Raw genomic sequence first — 19,541 nt, 5'->3', positions numbered from 1 at the left:
TTTTTACAAGACTTCACAGGAAATAAGCCGAGCTGATATCGTCTCTGTGGTCTCGTTGGTGAGCAGCAGGAGAATCAGCGCACTGCTAGACAGAAACACAGAGTGAAAGCATCTCATCATGTCGAGTGGAAGGAAGCCGTTTTAAACATGTACAGTGAGGATGTTTATTCATCTTATAGAGCTCATATTGAATGTACCGACATCGTCAATTTAGTGGATGACTTGACTGATAATTCAATTCTTTACTATAAGTCCCCCTTTTTAGCACGTATAAGCAGTTTATAAACATGTATTAAATGGTTTATAACACACTATAATGTACTATATAAAATATGTCCTTAATGTGAAGGAGTTGTGTCCTGGTATCTACATATACAACTACATTATAATTTAGCTTATAAATACTAAAGATGGGATTTGATTTAACGTGTGGGGGTAAAATTCAGAGGAAAAAAACAAGATAAGAGTTGTAGATTTATGAGAACAAAACTTGGATATTCTCTGAGATTAAAGTGGAAAATTTACAAGAAAAAACTCGTAAATTTGCAGGAAACATTTGAAGTCTAAATGAATTGAAGTCACAAATTAACTTTTACCCCAGAAATTATATATTTATTTGTATTCATTAAGGGGCGGCAAAGAACTTTAAAAAGTGTTAAATCATCGTGGGACACTGCAAACCATAACCGAAACCCAGAGTCATTGTTTTTATGAGATATTGATCCCCAACATAGCACCAGCATACGTTAAACAACAATAACGAGTAAAACGGGCGGGAAACTAATAATGAACTCAAACTATAATCGCATTAAGATAAATGTGTGCACAGAGTAATAAAGGCTTTCCTGACAGGAGACTGGGAGGAGGAGCTTTGTCTCCCTCTGCTGGCATCAAGTGCGTCTGCAGCAACACGCGACATCTCCTGCAGTTCGCCTGTCAACACCTTTTTAAGAAGAGAGAAGAAGAGGAGTAAAGTGAGATCACAGCGTCTCATTTATAGACATATTCAGCACCAACGAGCCACAGCTTCACACTTTGAAGTGAGAATATTTTAAAAGTAACTTCTATCACCTTCCTCTGCCTCTGGGACCAAAACCCTTCGCTGGTAATTATTATTACTTGACTCTAGTTGTTGTGCTTTATAGGCTAAATGAAAAAAGCACACAACATTCTGTGCATTTATTATTTATAATTTGTTATTTAGTTTGATTATCAAGCTATAAAACCGTCTGGAAACTCAGACTAATTAACTCATCACACACATTAAATAGAGATAAAGAAAAACTCCTTAATTGATCCTTACAGACATTATTAATTAACTGAATGAATACGTAGTTATTAAATGAAAAAAGACACGCAAAGACTGTAAAACAACCCGCACAGTCCTTTAATGTTCAGTCTGCTTCTAGATCTGCGTTACAACACAAACAGTGGAGAAAGTATTCAGATACATTACTTAAGTACAAGTACTAATACCACACTATGAAAATACTCTGTTAAAAGTAGAAGTCCCGCATTGAAAATGTCACTTAGTATTGTTTCCTCATTAATCGATTGATTGGTTTGTAAATATTCAGAATATTAGTGAGAAATGCCAATTTATCAAATTCTCAGAGCCCAAAATAACACCTTCCTTATATCAACCAAAGCTGTCGAATACTTGCAAGGCAGTAAAAAGTGCAATATTTCCCTCTGAAATGTAGTATAGTAGAAGTAGAAAGTGGCATGAAAAGAAAAGTACTTATGTACAAGTACCTCAAATTTGAACTGAAGTACAGTACTTAAAGGTACCGCTAGTGACACACAATCAGAGTAACCATGTACCAGACGTCTTTAAGTGCAGCATCGCATGAGAAATTAGGAAACATGTAACAGTTTCAGACTATATTCTACAAACAAACCTGATAGATACAAGATGTAATTAGATGTATTTTCCTCTCCTAAAATCCCTCACGCAATCCTGTCTTATGGAAGAACTAACCCGAGGCGGCTGCAGTAAAGAGGTCCGCCTGCTAGACACAACACGCCCGACCTGCTTCAGCTCTCTCCTGCAGCAGCTCGCCGCCTCGGGAGATGAATTTAGTGTTTGCATTTAACGTCAAGTCAAGAGTTTTCCTATTTATTCAAACAGTGAGCCAGATGGCAACAAAACGCATCAGGTCTGAACACACACACACACACACACACACACACACACACACACAGCAGCACGCCTCCATGTTATGAAAACAGCAGCTTGGATTAATGCTTAAGCTTGCCCTCTGTAGGTGCGCACTGTCTTCTTTAAAACAGACGTTGTGTTCAGGGAGAGAGAAATATTGCAGGAGACGTGCACACTGTGTCCTCTCTGACCGAGCGGGACACACCTGCCCCGCTCCTAAGGATCATGGGAAGCTGTAGGAGGCTTTAGATTGTGATCGGAGAACGAGAAAGCGCTCCAAACGCAGATCGATCCAACTGATCGATCATGAGGAGGTTTTTCCGACCACACAGGGACGAAGACTACAGTCAGATCCAGTATCTCACGGCCAAGTGCAACCGCCTGGCTCACGACAAAGGTAGGAATAAAGTTACACATTTACATTTCAGAGCCGTTGCTGGAGCGCACTGGTTCAGGCTGTTAACAGCCATTATGACCTTGTTACTTATGTCTCCTCTGATTCACAGTTGTGTCATGCAAAGTGTAATTTAACACACAGAGTACTGTACTATCTAAATGTTCATACTTCCTCCTATTTAGATTTTTGAAGGTTTCATGTCATAAATGTGCAGAAAACAACATCATAACCGACAAACAAAGATGCATGCTGCATGCTGAAGAAGTAATATCAACGTGTGAATTTTCCTCCACACAGTAGATAATAAAACTTCAAAGGTCACGACGTGAAACTGCCTCATTGACTGTAAAAGTGCGTCTCTGATTGTAGTTACTGCTTTGATATCTTAAGGTTTACCGAGGAACAGAAACAATTACAACACGACACAGTGACAACAAGCCAGTGTAACCTCACTGAAGGAAGTGTTAGATTGTTAAAGTATAAGATTAGGTCAGCAGTAAATGCAACATAGACGTGGTATTCATCACCTGAAGGCTGGGAACCTGGGGCCTCATTACAGAACAATTTATCCTAGAGGTCACAACATCATACGATAGAGTGATGTCAAGTTTCCAAATATGGTCTCATTAGAATGAAGTGGCTACTGTGAGAACACTGTTACACATGAATACAAATGGGCTTTTTGGATCCACAAGAGTCTCAGCTTTCCAGTTATACACAATTCATGCAATTCCAAGACTTGTTAGGGACCCCCAGTATGCATTATGGTCCATTTAGAGTCAAATAGACCATAAAGCAGAGTATGCTTTAGGGCGGAGCTACACAGTGATTGACAGGTCTCTACCACGGCGTTGTCCGGTCTGGGAGTTGTCTGTGTTTTTGTTTTACAACTTTAACCCTTTCACAGTGTGAAAAATTACTTATTCAGCGTTCAGTTGTACAAAAAGCAAGATGGCGACGGCCAATATGCAGAACTCGAGGTTTCAAAACATCAGTCCACAAACCAATGGGTGACGTCACGGTGACTACGTCCACTTCTTATAAACAGTCTCTGGTTGGTTGGCGATCCCCCACGGACAGAGAATAAGAATGAGGTGAGATGAGGACACAAAGAGAATAAAAAACACCTAATGGTATCAGACATTGAGAAATGTAATGATAGACCCTATCTACAGTCTGTACATGATGTGGACAAGAAAGTGAGAGATGAGGACAGCCACAGAGCTGAGATCCAAGAACAATGTGTGTGAAAAGAGTTAAGGACACACGAGTGCAGTGATGAGGTGAGAGGAATGGGAAAGTGTTTCAATGCCAGAAGTGTCAGCGGCTGACATACAACCCTTTATTTTAAGTGTCATGGTTTAAAAAATGATGGTTATTTTATGCCGTGAGCAGTAAAGAAAACACACTTCATCACCACCTTTCATTAAAATACATCCCAGTGGCACCCATCCAGCAGATCTTCTGTTTGAATAGAAAATCGCCAACGGGCTGTGGTTTAGCGGTTCAAACCTGACTCTGTTGTTTGTGTCTGCAGCGGTGCTCGACAGGGAGTTTCTGGTGGCCAGAGACCGGGAGAGGAAGCTGCAGAATGACCTGGAAGCCGCGACCGCTCGACTCCGCCACCAGGAGCAGATGAACATGGAGGTGAGGGTGAGGGAGGATCAACTCATCGGCACGATTCACCAGCAGCAGGTGAGCAGAAGTCTATCAAAGAAAGAAGTAATCTCATTGAATGGTTGGGAGTCATTGCAGTTATATTAGAGGCCATCTTGAAGCTGCTATAATGAATATTTATACATTGGCATTGGATCAAATGACTATGTGTTTATGAAAAAAGTCACCTGAGAATTCTAGAGAACTCTAAAGAGCATTTTTAGCATCTTTCTCTCTTTCTCTGTCATCAGTGATGCTTTCAGACTCAACAAGCCGCCGTTTTCAGTGAAAAAGCTCTAAAATGAACTACTGTGAACTACGTGCTCAGCACCAAACAGCAGCAAGATGAGGGAAACATCTTGTGAACAGATGTTTCCCTCGGGAGTTGGTGGAGACCAAAGATGGAGCTAAAAGTAGAGTGAATGTTGGACTTATAGTCATCAGGTGGCCAGAAACTTCAAAACACATTTTTCTTTATTTCATGCTGCATTAATTAAGGGATTATTTTTGGCTTATTGGAAGCGTTCAGCACATACAGAGTAACATGATGTTCATTTAGTAAATGTTGGTCCATTTAGAGTCAAATGGACCATAAAGCAGGGTATGCTTTAGGGCGGGGCTACACGGTGATTAACAGGTCGCTGCCACGGTGTTGTCCGCAAATGTAACAGTTTACTGTAACCGGGGTCCGGCTCTTTTGCTGCTAATTTTCCACTTTTTCACATAGTGTCTGTTGTTCGGTGCTATAGAAGCAGTGTACAGTGGATTTATCAGAGCTTTGTTTGCTGAATAAGCTGCATGCTTCTGCTGAGAACGAACCAAACAGTAAATATGCCGTAAAAACCAAAACTATGAGTTTAAAAAGGCTAAAAAAAACCTCAGTGGAGCTGCAGAGTCATCTGATAATTTGTCACTATGAGCGACTCCTTTCACCAAATCACAACAGTCAGCTCTATTTTAACCTCAAACGCTGGTGATACAATTAGAGTCTGGTTAGGAAACACTTACCTGAAGGCCAACTGCTGTCCAATTCAGAGTGTTTTTATTTTTTATTTTAATTTGTGTAATTTAATCTTGTAACGTTTAACCTCATTACAATCCCATAATTTGAATGTGAATAGCCATGACCATACCAGCCAGCCGCCCATGCTGCAATTACTGAAAATTACACTGAATTATGCTACCAGTAAGAGCCAGTGTTCACATAATGTGAATGCAGGGCTTTGACAGTGGTTACCAACCTTTTTGGGGCTTTTTTTTTTCTCACTGGGTTTTTGGCTCTTTGTCAACAAAAGAGAGATCTTATTCTTTTTCTCTGACTGCTTTATTTCGATGCTTTTAGAGGCAAGGAAATAAAGCGAAGACTCGACAAAACTCTGAAGGAAATGTAATTAATTTATGTGGCAGGAATAGTTTCTGTAGTTTTGTCTCTTCTTCTTTCATGTCCCAGTAATTACCTTTGCAGCTGTAAGATTGATCTCTGCTTCACAGTAACAAACGAGCAGCTCTGTTAGTTTGGAGAGTGTGACTCACTCACTTTGCCCACAAAGATTAGATATGTCAGGTTTGGGCTTGTCTCAAACTCTTTGATTTATAGGTGTGTTGGATATCACTTGTGCAGGCTGTACAAGATGATAATGCTACGATCAGCGAGATTTTACAAGATAAAGTAATATAGCATTAATATGCATGGATAATATGTGCCATTTATGTATATTATGACCACATGCATGTACCTTTATGCATGAGTACGGAGAGACGAAGCTAAGTGACAGAATTCAGCCGTGAAAGGAAGTAAAACTAAATACTAGTAGTGCAAATAGAACAATAAAAGCAATACAACTGAATATATTTGTTAAAAAGATTTACCTGAGTGGGTATGGATTGCTGTCATGTTATCAGCTGCACATACGTGTGTGTGAACGAGTCATTGTGTCCGTGTGTCTCCCCTGCAGGACCTGGTGGACCTGCTGCAGCAGCGCGTGGTCCTGCTGGCGGAGGCGAGCTCCCGGGACGGCGAGCTGCTGCGGCAGGTCGGCTCAGAGCTGCTGTGCCTGCAGAGCTCCGAGGTGACGCTGGAGGGCCTGGTGGAGGAGCTGCACGCCGAGGCCCAACGCAGGGCCATGGTGGCAGAGAGCCTCCAGACGGAGCTGCACGCTGAGGCCCAGCACAGAGCTTCGCTGACGGAGAGCCTACAGGCGGAGCTGCGCAGGCAGGCCCACTTTCCACGTTATCTGATCTTATAGATTAAACAATGAATTGACAAACAGAATTAACCGATTAATTGCTGTGTATCCACTTATATTGCATCACTGGTGGTGATATTAATATGAACGTGCACACGTTTTCAGATAAAGGTTGAGCACAATCCTTCACTGTGCTTCAGACGGGGAACTGTTAGCTCTGAGTTGTGGAGGAAATACCTCCTTGTTTTCCTTAACGATGTTGAATCGTTGATGGTTTGATTTAAAACACATTCCTGCATGTTCCACCCAGCTGTTCCAACTGACGAACATATATAAATAAGATATGAACACAGATAAGGACACAGACTAAGAAAAGAAACGTTCAAATTAATACAAAAAATGCTTTGATTACCATCTCCAGCAAACTGAAACCCAGCTGACATCAGCTGCTCTGCAAACCCACAGAGAAGAGCTTCACCTCAAACTGTCGTCTCGAGACTGAATGAAAACACAGAGTTCCAAACTGCGATTTTAAGTCAGCAGAAATGCAGAGCGCGCCTCAATCTGCTGACTCTAAATCCCAGCGGAGAGCTGGCTTTGTTGTCAGAAGACGTTATCACGTTATGATTCCAGCCCACGAGTCAAGAAGATGAAAGAACATTAGCGGGGAGCTTCATATTTACTTTTTACATTCTTTTTACATTTGCCTTTAAAGTTAAATTTTCCTCTGATAAATCCATTGATAGAGTCGTGAAAATGAATCTCATTTAAATATACTAAATAAACACTAAAATATAAGCAACATTATTTTAGTTTCAGTCATATTTTATATTTAAACTTAACTTTCTCCTTTCAGTAGGTTTTTCTAATGACTGTTTATAAAAGTAAAATTAAAAAGTCATAAAAGTAATGTTCTTTCTCAGTTCTATCGTCCAAACTATAGCAGATAGAAAGGTATTGTTGTAATTATTACACAGTGGTGTTAACGTGTGAACACAATCTGCTGTCAAAGGATATCAGTGCATCATGTTTCCGGTTAGTTCTTGTTTATTAATGTAAGAGATCAGATGAATGGAGTTTCCTGTTCCTGTCAGACAAATGAAACCTGCTGCATGTGTTTAGAGTAAACAGATTGATAAAAATCGTTTTTGTATTTGTCCCCAACAGGAAGACAGCAGAGCTGGATGAGCTACGAGACACCAACCAGACTTTGACAGAGAAGCTGAAGGATTTACGCTCCGCTCATCAGAAGGAGGTAAAGGGAACAGAAACGTGTCAAAATCAATCAGAACCTCCAAAGAAACTTCTTAAACGACTCCTGCAGCAGAAAACATACATATATGCATGTTTTCTATTTGTGTTTTGACGCATATTTGATGAACACAAGTAGAGTTGCAACTATCGATTTTCACCATCAACTAATCTGCTGATTATTTTCTGGATTATTCAACTATTCGTTTGTGAAAAAAGCCGTCAAAAGTTCAAAAAAGCCCAAGTTGACATCGTCAGACTGCTTGTTTTGTCCAACCAACAGTCCAGAACGCAAAGATATTAAATGTTAATATTAAAGAAACACTGAGAAAACCAACAAATGATTACATTTGAGAAACTGGACACAGGCATTTTTCTCTCTAAAGAATTATTTAAAACAATAAATCCCATAAATGTTCTGCCAATTGTTTGAGCTTTATTCACACATTCGATACACACATTTTGGGTGAGCTATTCCCTTCAGGCCTAAATAAATCACTTATTGCCCTTTTTAACATGTAAACAAACGTTTGATGGAGTTTGTTTAAAAAGTAGATTCATATCAGTGACATAATGATAATAGTTGGTGATGTAAACTGCTTGAGGGCTAAACATTTTTTTTTATTGTCCATCACAATATGACAAAAAAAGTCTTTGGTGCGTTCAGGTACACAATAAGTTCAGTAAATAAAATAAAACAAGCAGAGATGATATTCTGTAATAACTGCTCTGACATTGCGCAGTTTGTGTGACTATATATTAATAATGTGTGACTAATGAATGGATTTATTTAAATGACCCGTCCTTAATGAGGTTATTCACACAAATTAATTAGCAACAAACCAAACATTTAACCACCAGCCAGCATCTCACCAAACTAAATAAAAGTCGATGGGTGTAACGTGACTTTTGTCCAGCAGGTGTCAGGATTGGACACTTTGTTCACCGCTGCTTTGGTCCTTTCTGTTTGTCCATAAATAGATAAATAATAGACTTTTAATGGTTTTATAATGAATGCGGGGTATTTCTCGTTGTCACGCTTGCAGTCAACTCCTCCACAAATAATGCAGTGCAACACCGTCCTGCTGCCAGCTCGTCCAATCAGAAGCAGCGGGTTAACACCGTTCTGAGGCTAGTTTAGGTCACCGCGTCAGCGTGCCAGTTAAAAACAGAGAGTGACACGTCTGCTGCTGGATTTTTAATAATTATTTTCATGAAATGTTAAACCTCAAGGTTCAAATTTGTGTTCTGTGGCCAAATATGAAAAACTACAACCACCCCAGAGAACGCACTAATTCAGATTTTCTTTTTCTGGCCTTAGGTTTGTATTAATGTGTGTGGAGTCTGGGCATTAGGGCAACATTCCTACACATTGTGAGGATTTTTTTATTTTTATTTACACTTGGCTTCAAAGACTCACTCCCTTCCTGGCCTCTGTTTCAACCAGTCCATCACGCAGGCAAAGAACTATCTCTCCTGCGAGAAGGAGCAGAACAAAACAACAGACCGCCCTGTCAGTGAGGAACTTAATGAGAACATTTATTTGCGGAGGATAAAGTCGGTGAATTATTGTAGAAGTCCAGGCAGTCGGAGATTAAGTCCGACCCTGTTGCGTTTGCTCATCTTTCCAGATGACGGCACCGAGTTCAAGAGTCTTCTTCTCTTCCTGATCAAGGCCTTTATCTAAGCCCAGGCCTTACTTCCTGCTTTCTTGTTGTCTCAATCACAAATATGAAGCGATGCTGTGTTGTCTTTGAGGTGAGGGAGCTGCAGCAGGAGAACGAGGGGAGTCTGAGGAAACTGCAGGGGACAGCGGAGCAGTTTGAGTGGCTCTGTCAGCAACAGCGCTACTGGATGTGTTGTGTCAAGAGGTCGGTACCAACACACACACAGCACCTGATACACAAATATCAAAACTGATTCAGCAACATAAACAAGCTGTTTACTGTCGATACCAGAGCGATGCTGGTTATTTCACGTGAGAGATTCCTGTGTTTGTTTCTTTGTATGTTCCCTTTTCCTTGGCTTCAACAAGACAAAGGTCATTTTCACACAAGTCCGGTTATTAGTTCTCTTGGTTTCCTCACACTGACTCTTAGAAATCACTGACAAGAATGTTTTACAGTTTTTACAGATTAAACAAAGATTAATGCACTTTAATTTAGGTATCCCACAAAATCAAATTGTGTGTATTCCATGTAATCATGAACCAGGAAGTATAAAGACCACAAAAACCCACACAGGTTGGTGGGAGTGGAGGTGTATGTGTCAAACAAGAAACGGTGTTTGACCCAGGAGACCTAACGCCACTTAGGTCATTATTTTAACCCAAACCACAATCTTTTCCTAAACCTAACCAAGTTCTTTCCTGTCAAGACGGAGGTTTATTTTGAAAAGACCGTATGCACGTAACGAGTGGAAATTGACACGAGTTGCTGGAGTTTCGCAAGAAAATGCACAGAAAATAAGAAGTTACTTTTATGTAAGATATCATCAAATCGTTGTTTGATGATTAGCCTAGCTTAGCATAAAGACTGGAAGCAGTTTGAGACAGCATGCCTGTAAAAGTTCAAACATATGTCAACCAACACCTTCAAAGCACATCATTTAACACGTTATCTATGTTTCTGTAAACTTTAGAGACATTGATAGGTTTTTTATTTTTTTATTTTACTTAAGACGGTGCCAGGCTAGCTGTTTCACTGTTTACAGTCTTTATGCTAGGCTAAGCTAACCTAAGCAGCCTCTGTCTGTTACTACAGACTCTCAGCAAGAAAGCAAAAGCATTTTTTCCAAAATGTTAAACTGTTGTTTTGATATTATTAATTTATAATACAAGGATTGATTGATAATTAATGTTTCCTCTACAGAACGTAAAAAATAAAATACACCCCATTGAGCTCTGCTTCTTAGTAGTAAAGGATGTTAATATCTGGGAAGCAACGCACTCCACAGACCTCCATATGTAACCAGGACTCACATTACTTTATTAGGTTTAACTAGACGCTCACTCCCTGTATTTTATACACCGTATATGAAGAACAGCTGAGTGTACTTAAATGAGGAGATGCAGAATCTCCCACTGCTGGTCTCTGTGCGTAAACAAATGTATTTCTACAGATTCAAAGACAACCTGATGGAGGAGAGAGACGCTCTGCTGCGACAGGTCATCATGTTGAAAAAGAAGGCCGAGAAGCTGAAGAAGAGTTTACATGAAGACAGTCCCGCACAGGGCGTCCTCTTTCCCCTGCAGGACACTAAACGCTGTGACAGGTAAGGGGGTGGACAGACGGATAGATGGGTTCAACGTACAGTAAACTTATCACTATGATGAAGCTGCACATCTGTTGCCAGAGTTCAGCTCCGGAGTGTTTTAAAAAGGACTCCCACTGGCATTAAATAAAAAAAAACAGAATTCCTCTTCGTCTCCCATCATTTTAATGTATTTTCTGCCGTGGCACACTCCTACATGCCTTTCTTTCGAAGCAGTATAACATCGTGGGATGCAGATGCAGTGGCTGACCTGGAGTCTCGTGTGGAGAAGTCAAACATGCTGTATGCGGAGCTCTTTAACCAGGTACCGGTTTAATTCTTCTGCTTCTTAATCGTCGTATGCTGCATGGCTAAAGATGGCAAAGGACAGTTCACAAACTCTTTGCAATGTGTTGAAGAACGGTTCCTCTACATGTACGAGTGCACCGGTTCAGTGTTTTGAAGTCTTTGTGTGGGAGACACGTACAAACCTCAGGGGTGAAATATTAGAGATTTATTAGGGAGGGCTAATATTCATCTGAGTACGATTGCCAAACCTCAGAGGAGTAGTTTTCTGTCAGTTCTTCCAGAAATCAGGAGTACGTCTTGAGCAGGGGTGGTTCAGTTTCTGTCTTCTGCACTCTGAGAAATAAAGACCCAAAGGGGTTCAACCCAGAACCATTTGCTTCTGAGGAACCCTTTTTCGGTGAAGGTTTTTTTGTAAGACTAACGGTTCTATGAAGAACCCTTTCGCGTAAAGTTCCCTTTTTGGAAGAAAGAGTTCAAAGATTGTTGAAAACACGGTGTTAAAAGATCCTCTCAGCCCAAACACCCCCAAAACTGTGATTAGGGGGTTTCTTGTTAGCACCCTGAGAAGTTAGAAAGGTTCTGAATAGAACTTCCAGAGAACCCTCTGGGTGGGTTCGAGATGAAACCCTGGGAACATATAAGGGATCTTGGTAGAACATCCTAGATGGATCCAAGAAAATCCAATTGCTAGTTTGGTCTCTTTGTATTTTACAAGAACCATGAGATGAACCTTTATTTTCTGTATTAACACACTTCTGGATCAAAGACAAGAACTGATGTGAGGACTGAAATACAAGACATCTGAAAAAGCAGAGCTAATATTCATGTGGGCGTGACTGCCAGTCCACAGGAGTTGTCATACAGCCAGAGCTCTGAAACTCCATGGGTACCAGACTCATCATTGTTTGTCTTTTAAAGGTTTCTTGAAGCAGAGTGACCGCAGAATGTTCTTTAAAGAAGAGCCGAATGAACACTGACAGTATATCTTTCACGCATGTGTCATTCTGAGCGTCAAATACCGTCGCTTTGTAACGCACAAGACACCCGGATTTCAAGTACCTACGATGTAAACCCATCCGCGTCATTATTAGACCCTTAGAGAGAATGCTTTGATGACACATGACATATTTTCACTGTAGTTTAAATAACTGAAACATTTTATCAGCCTTTCTCCTTTCTTGTTGCAATAGGTCTTTACTTACTTACCCTACTATGAACTGGCAGGATTACTGTCTTTTTCACCCATCTTGAGGGCACAAAACGGGTGAAAATCAGTTTAAACTGATCTATAATCGAACATTTTCAATACAAAATGTGCCTTAAAAATAACTCCAGTATATACTGGGTCTTATTTATGTAGCATCGGGCAGTTCTTTATAGACATATAAAAGTATTGTACTCACCAAGTCCATTACGGTGATGAGGAGTGCAGCGACATCTGCACAAGAAACAAGAAAAACAAACATTCAGAGAAGATTTCCCATGCCAATATGAACACTTTGTTGTTCTCACTAGTCAATCTGGCTGAACTGTCTGATTGTTTGAGCCCATGTAGTGACGTCTTCTTGTTACCATAGCTTAAATGATGAAAGAGTCCGATGGGTGTTTAAATGAATATGCCTGAGAATTCTTACCTGAATCTATGAGATGCTTCTAATGTAAAACCTAAACAAGCTTGGAGGGTTATTCAACGTCTTTATATAATGAAAGTACATCTGATCATTTATAAATTCATCTTTTAGACTTTTAAGCTGCAGAAGCACTAAAGCTGCCTTTGGATTTGAGAATAGATCCTCAACCTTTTAAAGAGACCAGTTTAAGTCTTTTAAAACCTCTGGATCTGAGACGAGTGCAAATCTCAGCGCAGAAATTAGAAATTGAAAACACAGATAGTCATCTGAGGTCGGCTGCCAGTCCCCTGTGGACCTGTAGGACTGCCAGAGCATTCATAAAACCGATACTTCACGGGCACTGGAGTTTAATCAGTGATTTACTTTTTCTGTTTTGTCTGCTTTTAAAAAGTGCTTTGAGGGACTTTTGATTGCAACGCTAGTTTGCAATCACACAGGAAACCCCACGATGTCCCACAAAGAGCTCCTCCAGGAAGCGCTCACAAATCCTGACAGGACCTCAAACACTCTCATAGCCAAGAACCCAAAAGGTGTTCGCTGTCCGCTTTGAGATTTTTAAAAAGCTCCCACATACTGCAGAGTGACAAACTCAGTGGTTTTTTAGTTTTTTTAAATCTGCGGATAAGAGGAAGCCTGAGAGACAGAACATAAGGCTGATACTCGAGTGCCAGTGGAGCTGCTGTGCTGCCAAAAGCCTTGAGAGATGGCTGATACTTTCTGGGCACTGAAGTCACATCAGGTCTTTTTCTGTCTGTCTGTCTGTCTGTCTGTCGGCTGCAGATGGCTTCCTCCCAAACCGTCCGGGTCTCTCTTCCAAAGCAGCAGAGAGATGACTAATAACGACTGGAGGGGAGGTGAATGCCAACAGCCTCTGTGCTTTCGTTCCCCTCACAGGCTCTGCGCTGCATTTCTTCAGACAATTATTCTGATTGAGTGCAGATGATGCAGGGTGCTTTATTTATTTTTTTTGTTGCAGAGCTGAGAGAGAGAGAGAGGGAGGAAATGTAGCTGGAGGAGCGGGGACCGCCGGAGACATAGAGGATAACAGACGCGATAAAGCACATCACCAGCTTTGACGTGATTTATATGAAGTGTAGATTCCCGGTCGTGTTGACATGAGTATCGTTCTTAGCAGGTGTTGGTGAGATTATTTAAACTAAATGTTGGACAATGTTACCATTTAGAAACTGGGAAGCCAATGAACACAGTTAATTATTCAGTTGGAAAATGATATAGATCGAGTGGTTGATAGTTCACTTGAAGGAAAACTCGTTAAAATTCAAGCAATGGAAATATTTCTGCCGTTGTAGAAGTCTTTGGTGAGATCTCTTCTTGAATTTGCAACATCGTCTGATGTCTTTATAAATATAAAGGTATCTGCTACTAAAGCTACTCAGGACTGAAAGAGATGAGGAGAGGTTAATTAAACATTTTAAATGATCTGCTGCAGTAGCAGGAGACTTAGAGGTGAGATGATTGAGGTCTACAAGTTTTGTTAATATGTCTTCCAATGATACGAATCATTTGACACGTTAGCGGTGCCGGATTTTAAATTGGAGCAGCAGCATGTAAATCTCTGCAAAAAGAATAATCTTGATGCAAATACACAAACCATTCTGCTTTGTGACAACTTAACCTGTACCGTGACGTCGCTCCCCTTTTCTGAACAATAAAAGCATTTCTTTCACTAACGTTAGGCCATTGTGTGATAATGCAGTATTGTGCCGTCATGTTGTAGTTTAAGTTTGTTATCCTGTTTATAATCCTCATTTTACTAAATGTATAGGTAATCTGATTATGATTTTTTTGTAACTGTAACAGTATATAGTTATCTTTTGTATCCTAATTATATAACGCCGTTCCATGTATTCTGTTGGTTAGAACCCACTTCTAAAAATCTCAAAAACATACACTTTTTAGCCAAATTAAACCCTTTTTTTTAACCTTTCTATCTTGATGTATTCTGACATGCCATCACTTACTGGGACATTTCTCTCTCTGGTTTCCCTTCTTGCACACATTCATGTTTATTGTCTTTGGTCATCTTCACTTACAGTTTATTTTTCTGCCCTCAGGCAGGGAGCCCTATCAACGGATACCAAAAACCTCCTTGAGGACCAAAGCCTGGAACCTGGACTCGTCTTCTTTTTCTCTTCCCACCTTCTGCAAACCAGAACTTTACCACTAGATGTTTGTGTGTGCGGTTTAGCTTCGTGGAATACTTCCCAGTCATTGTCATAAAAACCACAAAAAAACTTGGAATAGCATACCTGTGAAAACCGATCGTTCACAGTGTTTCTGCCACTATTGTTCACCTGTCTTGGTGTTTATGATGCTTTATGATATATGACTGAATTAAAAAAACTGCACACTGTCCTCCTTTCACTGTAACACATGCACATCACATGTGGTTAACGTTGCTGAAGTCACATTTTCCCGTAATTGCCCGTTATTCAGACCTTGTAATCAACACCACTAACAAGAGCAGTAAAGCACCTGAGAATGTTCTCTTTTGTTGTTTTGCCAATGAATCCTCACAGGGGAAGCAGCAGCTGGTGTGCAGAGGAAACAACAAAACGTGTTGTTTAGACCCAACTGAAGCTCTACCGATTGTTTCCCCCCCACTGAGGATCTGGTACATCTCGACTCTCATGATCGGATCCTCGCTTGTCAGCATCAAAGTAAAGCGTATGTGAGGGGACGTTGGCTCAGATTAATGGCTTCATCACATGGGAACCATATGGTTTTAAAGACAAGGAAAATGTTTGGGGAGATACATTTGAAGATTAGATTATGTCACATATTAACTATCTATTAACTGCATCTGACAGTGAGTTGAGGAAGTGAAAATAAAGTTGAACTTCATCAGCACCGTAGAAATAGAATAGGAGTAGAATCATAGACCGTGTCTAAGAAGTGGACGTAGTCGTCGTGACGTCACCCATTGGTCTGTGGACTGATGTTATGAAGCCTCGAGTCCGCCGTCACCAATGAACGGAAGTTACCATATTTGGAATGTGGAGGAGCGACGAAGAGACGCCGTATACGGCTCTGGTAGTGGCAACGACCTGTCAATCACAATAAGCCCCGCCCTAAAGCATCCCCTGCTTTACGTTCTATTTGATGGACTATTTCTAAATGGACCATAATGTACTAAATGAACATCATGCTGTATTGAAGAAGACTTGAAACTAGAGATTGAGACCATAAACTCATGTTTACAATGTTTACTGAGGTAATAAATCAAGAGAGAAGTAGAGTCATTTTCTCATAGACTTCTATACAACCAGAGGAGTCGCCCCCTGGTGGTCAGCAGAGAGAATGCACGTTTTAAGACACTTGTGATCGGCGTTACTGCTACACTGGTGACAGAAAATGAGCCGAACAAAGTGTGTGTGGATGAAGCATTAAGTTGTTAAATATTTACTCTGGCTCTCTACGCTTCATAACGTTGCTATTCCACTGCTCATTTTCATCGTTACTGTAAAACCACCTCAGTCTACGACTTGCCGTACATTTTTTTTTGTTTATAGAGAAGTTAGCCTGCTAGAGCCGTCACAATGGCCGCCACACATATGGCTGCCGCTCTGACCATCCTGCTACGTTGATTTGGATGGGAATGTCCCCTCCAGTCCTATTTTATTTCTTTGGTTAGCACTATTAAACAAAATGTCCATGTCTTTTTTATTATTATAAAGCAGGTCTAGGTGCAATAAAAATACTGTGAAAGTATCAAATCGCTCAATCCATGGAGAAATGCACACATCCCGCCTTCAGAAACTGAGCCTTTAAACGAGCAAACTGGGCTTTCGTAACGTTGTGGTGTTGAACTAAACAGTCACCGGAAGAAGATGACCAATCGGAGAAGACTGGGCTTTTTCAGGAGGGGTTTTAAAGAGACAGGCGCTAAAATAGAGCGTTTCAATCAGAGGCTGAATACAGGTATATTCAGACAGACAATATGATACTTGTAAAAACTCAAAATACAAGTATGAACCTGAAAATGAGCATGACATGTCCCCTTTAAACAAACAAAACAATAAGCAGCATCTTCATATGCAGATGTTGCTCACCATCATCCTGTCATGTTCATATAAAACTAATTTTCATGTACATTTTAGGAATGTTCGCTGCCGGTTTGACTGTAATAGCGAGTAATGATTACTACAAAAAACAAAAGCAAATCCTTCCCACTGTCGATCACTTGTACTCACTTTCACGTCATAAATAAAGTTAAGTACAAGTGACTAACACTGAGGGGGATGTTTTTAACAAAACAATTACATTCATATATTTAAAGTATAAGCAAAACTTTCACTGTCAACACATTTAATCAGATTCCCTGCAGCACTAACCAGAGCTGTTTACTCGATCCACAACAGTTCTGGTAACGACAACACTATTTTTATGGTCATTTTTGGCAATTCACCACACATAGTTAGTCAGGAACAGATTGTGTTCCTCATTAACTAAAGAAGTCAACACAGTAGGATTAGGGCAGGAGGTTTGTTTTTACATATTTGACCAAACCACAACCTTTTTCCTAACCTCAATTAAACGTTTTACTAGCCTGAGAGCACATATGGGATGCAGGATGCAAATTCAGATGTCAAAGTCTTGCACCTATACTTGAAGGTACAGATTATGCACCGTTTTAAAGTGACAACTAATGCTATGAGTATCGTGAGATACATTTAGATTCTTGGTAAAACTACATACTTAAAAACAAAAATGCTGTAAAAGTCAATACTTTCCATTCACTCTTGTGGGGTTTGTTTCAGCATCGTAGTCGTCTACCAAAACACTGAGTTTCATTACCTCTCCCAGTGTGATAATTAGGGTGAACAGCCAAATTAATCCTGGATATTGAGATCAGAGTGTGCTTACAATAAAGCTGACTTTGCATGTAATAGAAACACGTTTGTTCATTTACACTCGATGCCAGTTGGGTCACATAGCTATTACACAAAAAGCTGTGTGGAAAGGTGAGGATCATGGTTTGATGGGTCGTAAAGGTGCAAATGTCTTCTAACAAACTCAACAAAGATATTAACAACAGCAAAGACAATCAGAGGGAAAAGGAACTGAAGATGCTTTATTCTAAAGAAACACAACCAGTTTAAATTTTCCTCCAAACAAATCCTATATCTATGCCTATATCTGCCAAACAAATGTTGTTAAGATTTATAGATGAGACCTATTGTGAATTTGGTCAGGATGGTTTGTCATTTTTTTTTAAAGTGGAGCCCCAGAAAATAAGTTTCAGAAACACTGCACTAGAGGACAGAATAAGACAAAGTTCTTCCACTACAATAAAACGTCACACCCGGATCAACTAATAGTGAAATGTACATGAAATTTACGAATTGGAAAAATTGGAAGAGTAATTCAACTGTGCTTTATGGATGAAATAAAGACCGTGGTCCAAGTTTGAGTCCAAACTTTTGCATTGCCAGTCGGGTTCAGCGGGTACAGGTCTGAGTTCTAGACCCAAATCTAATCGATCGCCACTCCAGGTGGTCCCACCAGAAAGCAATGTGTGCATGTATTTGGAGGGTTGTGTAATACTTCTCAGCTCTCAGTCAGACGTGTCGCGGCGTTACGTCTTGTCAGAAAGGTGTGGCGGGCCCCAGATTTGCGGCGGCGCCGTTGACCACGAGGGACACCAGTGGCAGCGGCGGGCAAACTGCCCTCCGACTGCAGAGCGCTAAACAAGAGTCAATGAGGCTGTGAGTGGCAGAGGTGTAGCCAGAGATTAACAACGTGTGGCGGCTGGAAACAGGTCGTGTTTGCACACAATGAATACTGCTGCACCCTGCCATGCAGAACGAGACTCAGACATTATGGGCGTTATTAATAGAACAATTATAGGTACAGAAAGAATAGCATGTTTATGTCCAACCGTCGTCACAGCCAGGCAAAACACATAACAGATATTTAACACCAGGATATAGCCGTTAAAAAGTGAGACTTGTTAAAGTGGAGACTTTTGTCTGTGCACTTGCTTGTACAAACACGGATTATGTGGTACAAGTATGTACTGTATGACGCTTATGTGGATTATAAATAACACATGGAGTCTGGAAAAGGTTCAATTATTGTGAATAGAAAGCGTTCGTTAAATATTTATGAGAGCCCGAGTCCACTTAGGGAAATATATATTCGTCTGTCTCTGCTCACAAAAACAAACGGTGGGATGGTCAGCACATAGCTGCTTGTGGTTTTTCGGAGCTTAAACTGAAAGACAAAATGTTAGTGAAACATGGAGTCACATCTTGTTCGCTCCACGTGGAGATGAGTTAGAAGTTGTTTACTCCCGCGTCCTCTGTGTATACTGCTGTTTGGTTTCATCAGATTGATTACTATGGAGGCTCTGGGACTGTTTCTCCGTCTCGGAGCACGAGGCGAACTGCTCGGCCCGCATGCTAATGTGAAACAGGGATGATGCAGTTTTCTTTTTTGTCTTTCTCTCTGACACTTGTTTGGATGGGTATGTAAATGTTTAACAGTGGCGTGAGTAAACACACACGAGGGTTAGGTGTCAGGGTTTTGAGAGGGTCTTGTTTGGCGCCTGTGCTGCAAGCAACCCAACGGCACAAAGCTGCCCGTAAACACAAAGCTATTCTTACCGTAAGAAACACTGATATCACATGTAGAGGAATCCTCCCCACGTAAACAAGTATTATAACAGACAGAGC

General features: G+C 40.6%; 1 protein-coding gene across 13 annotated transcripts; it reads left to right on the top strand.

The window, feature by feature from the left end:
* Positions 1-10: 10 nt before the first annotated feature.
* Positions 11-15,217, top strand: LOC142964799 (uncharacterized). 13 transcript variants are annotated; one of them, XR_012957566.1, is made up of 13 exons: positions 11-149; positions 853-2,558; positions 2,741-3,652; positions 3,734-3,841; positions 4,096-4,253; positions 6,170-6,426; positions 7,568-7,655; positions 9,410-9,522; positions 10,772-10,924; positions 11,138-11,228; positions 13,624-13,697; positions 13,820-13,920; positions 14,919-15,217. XR_012957566.1 is itself a non-coding variant. In XM_076105320.1 (10 exons), the coding sequence occupies exons 2-9, from the start codon at positions 2,468-2,470 to the stop codon at positions 13,678-13,680; spliced, it is 1,008 nt and encodes a 335-aa protein (XP_075961435.1). In that variant the 5' UTR covers positions 11-149; positions 853-2,467; the 3' UTR covers positions 13,681-13,697; positions 14,919-15,217. The 13 variants fall into 13 exon arrangements, 3 of the variants coding, with proteins under 3 accessions (XP_075961435.1, XP_075961437.1, XP_075961436.1); XR_012957563.1 differs by lacking the exons at positions 2,741-3,652; positions 3,734-3,841 and having other exon boundaries at positions 853-1,105; positions 2,132-2,558; XR_012957571.1 differs by lacking the exon at positions 3,734-3,841 and having other exon boundaries at positions 3,607-3,652.
* Positions 15,218-19,541: the final 4,324 nt, after the last annotated feature.

Source organism: Anarhichas minor, unplaced genomic scaffold, assembly GCF_050575085.1.
Source record: "Anarhichas minor isolate MPS153535 unplaced genomic scaffold, ASM5057508v1 ptg000031l, whole genome shotgun sequence".
Taxonomy (NCBI): Eukaryota; Metazoa; Chordata; class Actinopteri; order Perciformes; family Anarhichadidae; genus Anarhichas; species Anarhichas minor.
This window is presented reverse-complemented; position numbering and strand designations above follow the sequence as displayed.

Excerpts from the sequence above, each read along its gene's own strand:
- LOC142964799 (XM_076105320.1), top strand. The coding sequence starts at position 2,468 with ATGAGGAGGTTTTTCCGACCACACAGGGACGAAGACTACAGTCAGATC. Across the intron at positions 4,254-6,169 it reads GCACGATTCACCAGCAGCAG|GACCTGGTGGACCTGCTGCA; the intron begins GTGAGCAGAAGT and ends TCTCCCCTGCAG. Across the intron at positions 10,925-11,137 it reads GACACTAAACGCTGTGACAG|CAGTATAACATCGTGGGATG; the intron begins GTAAGGGGGTGG and ends TTTCTTTCGAAG.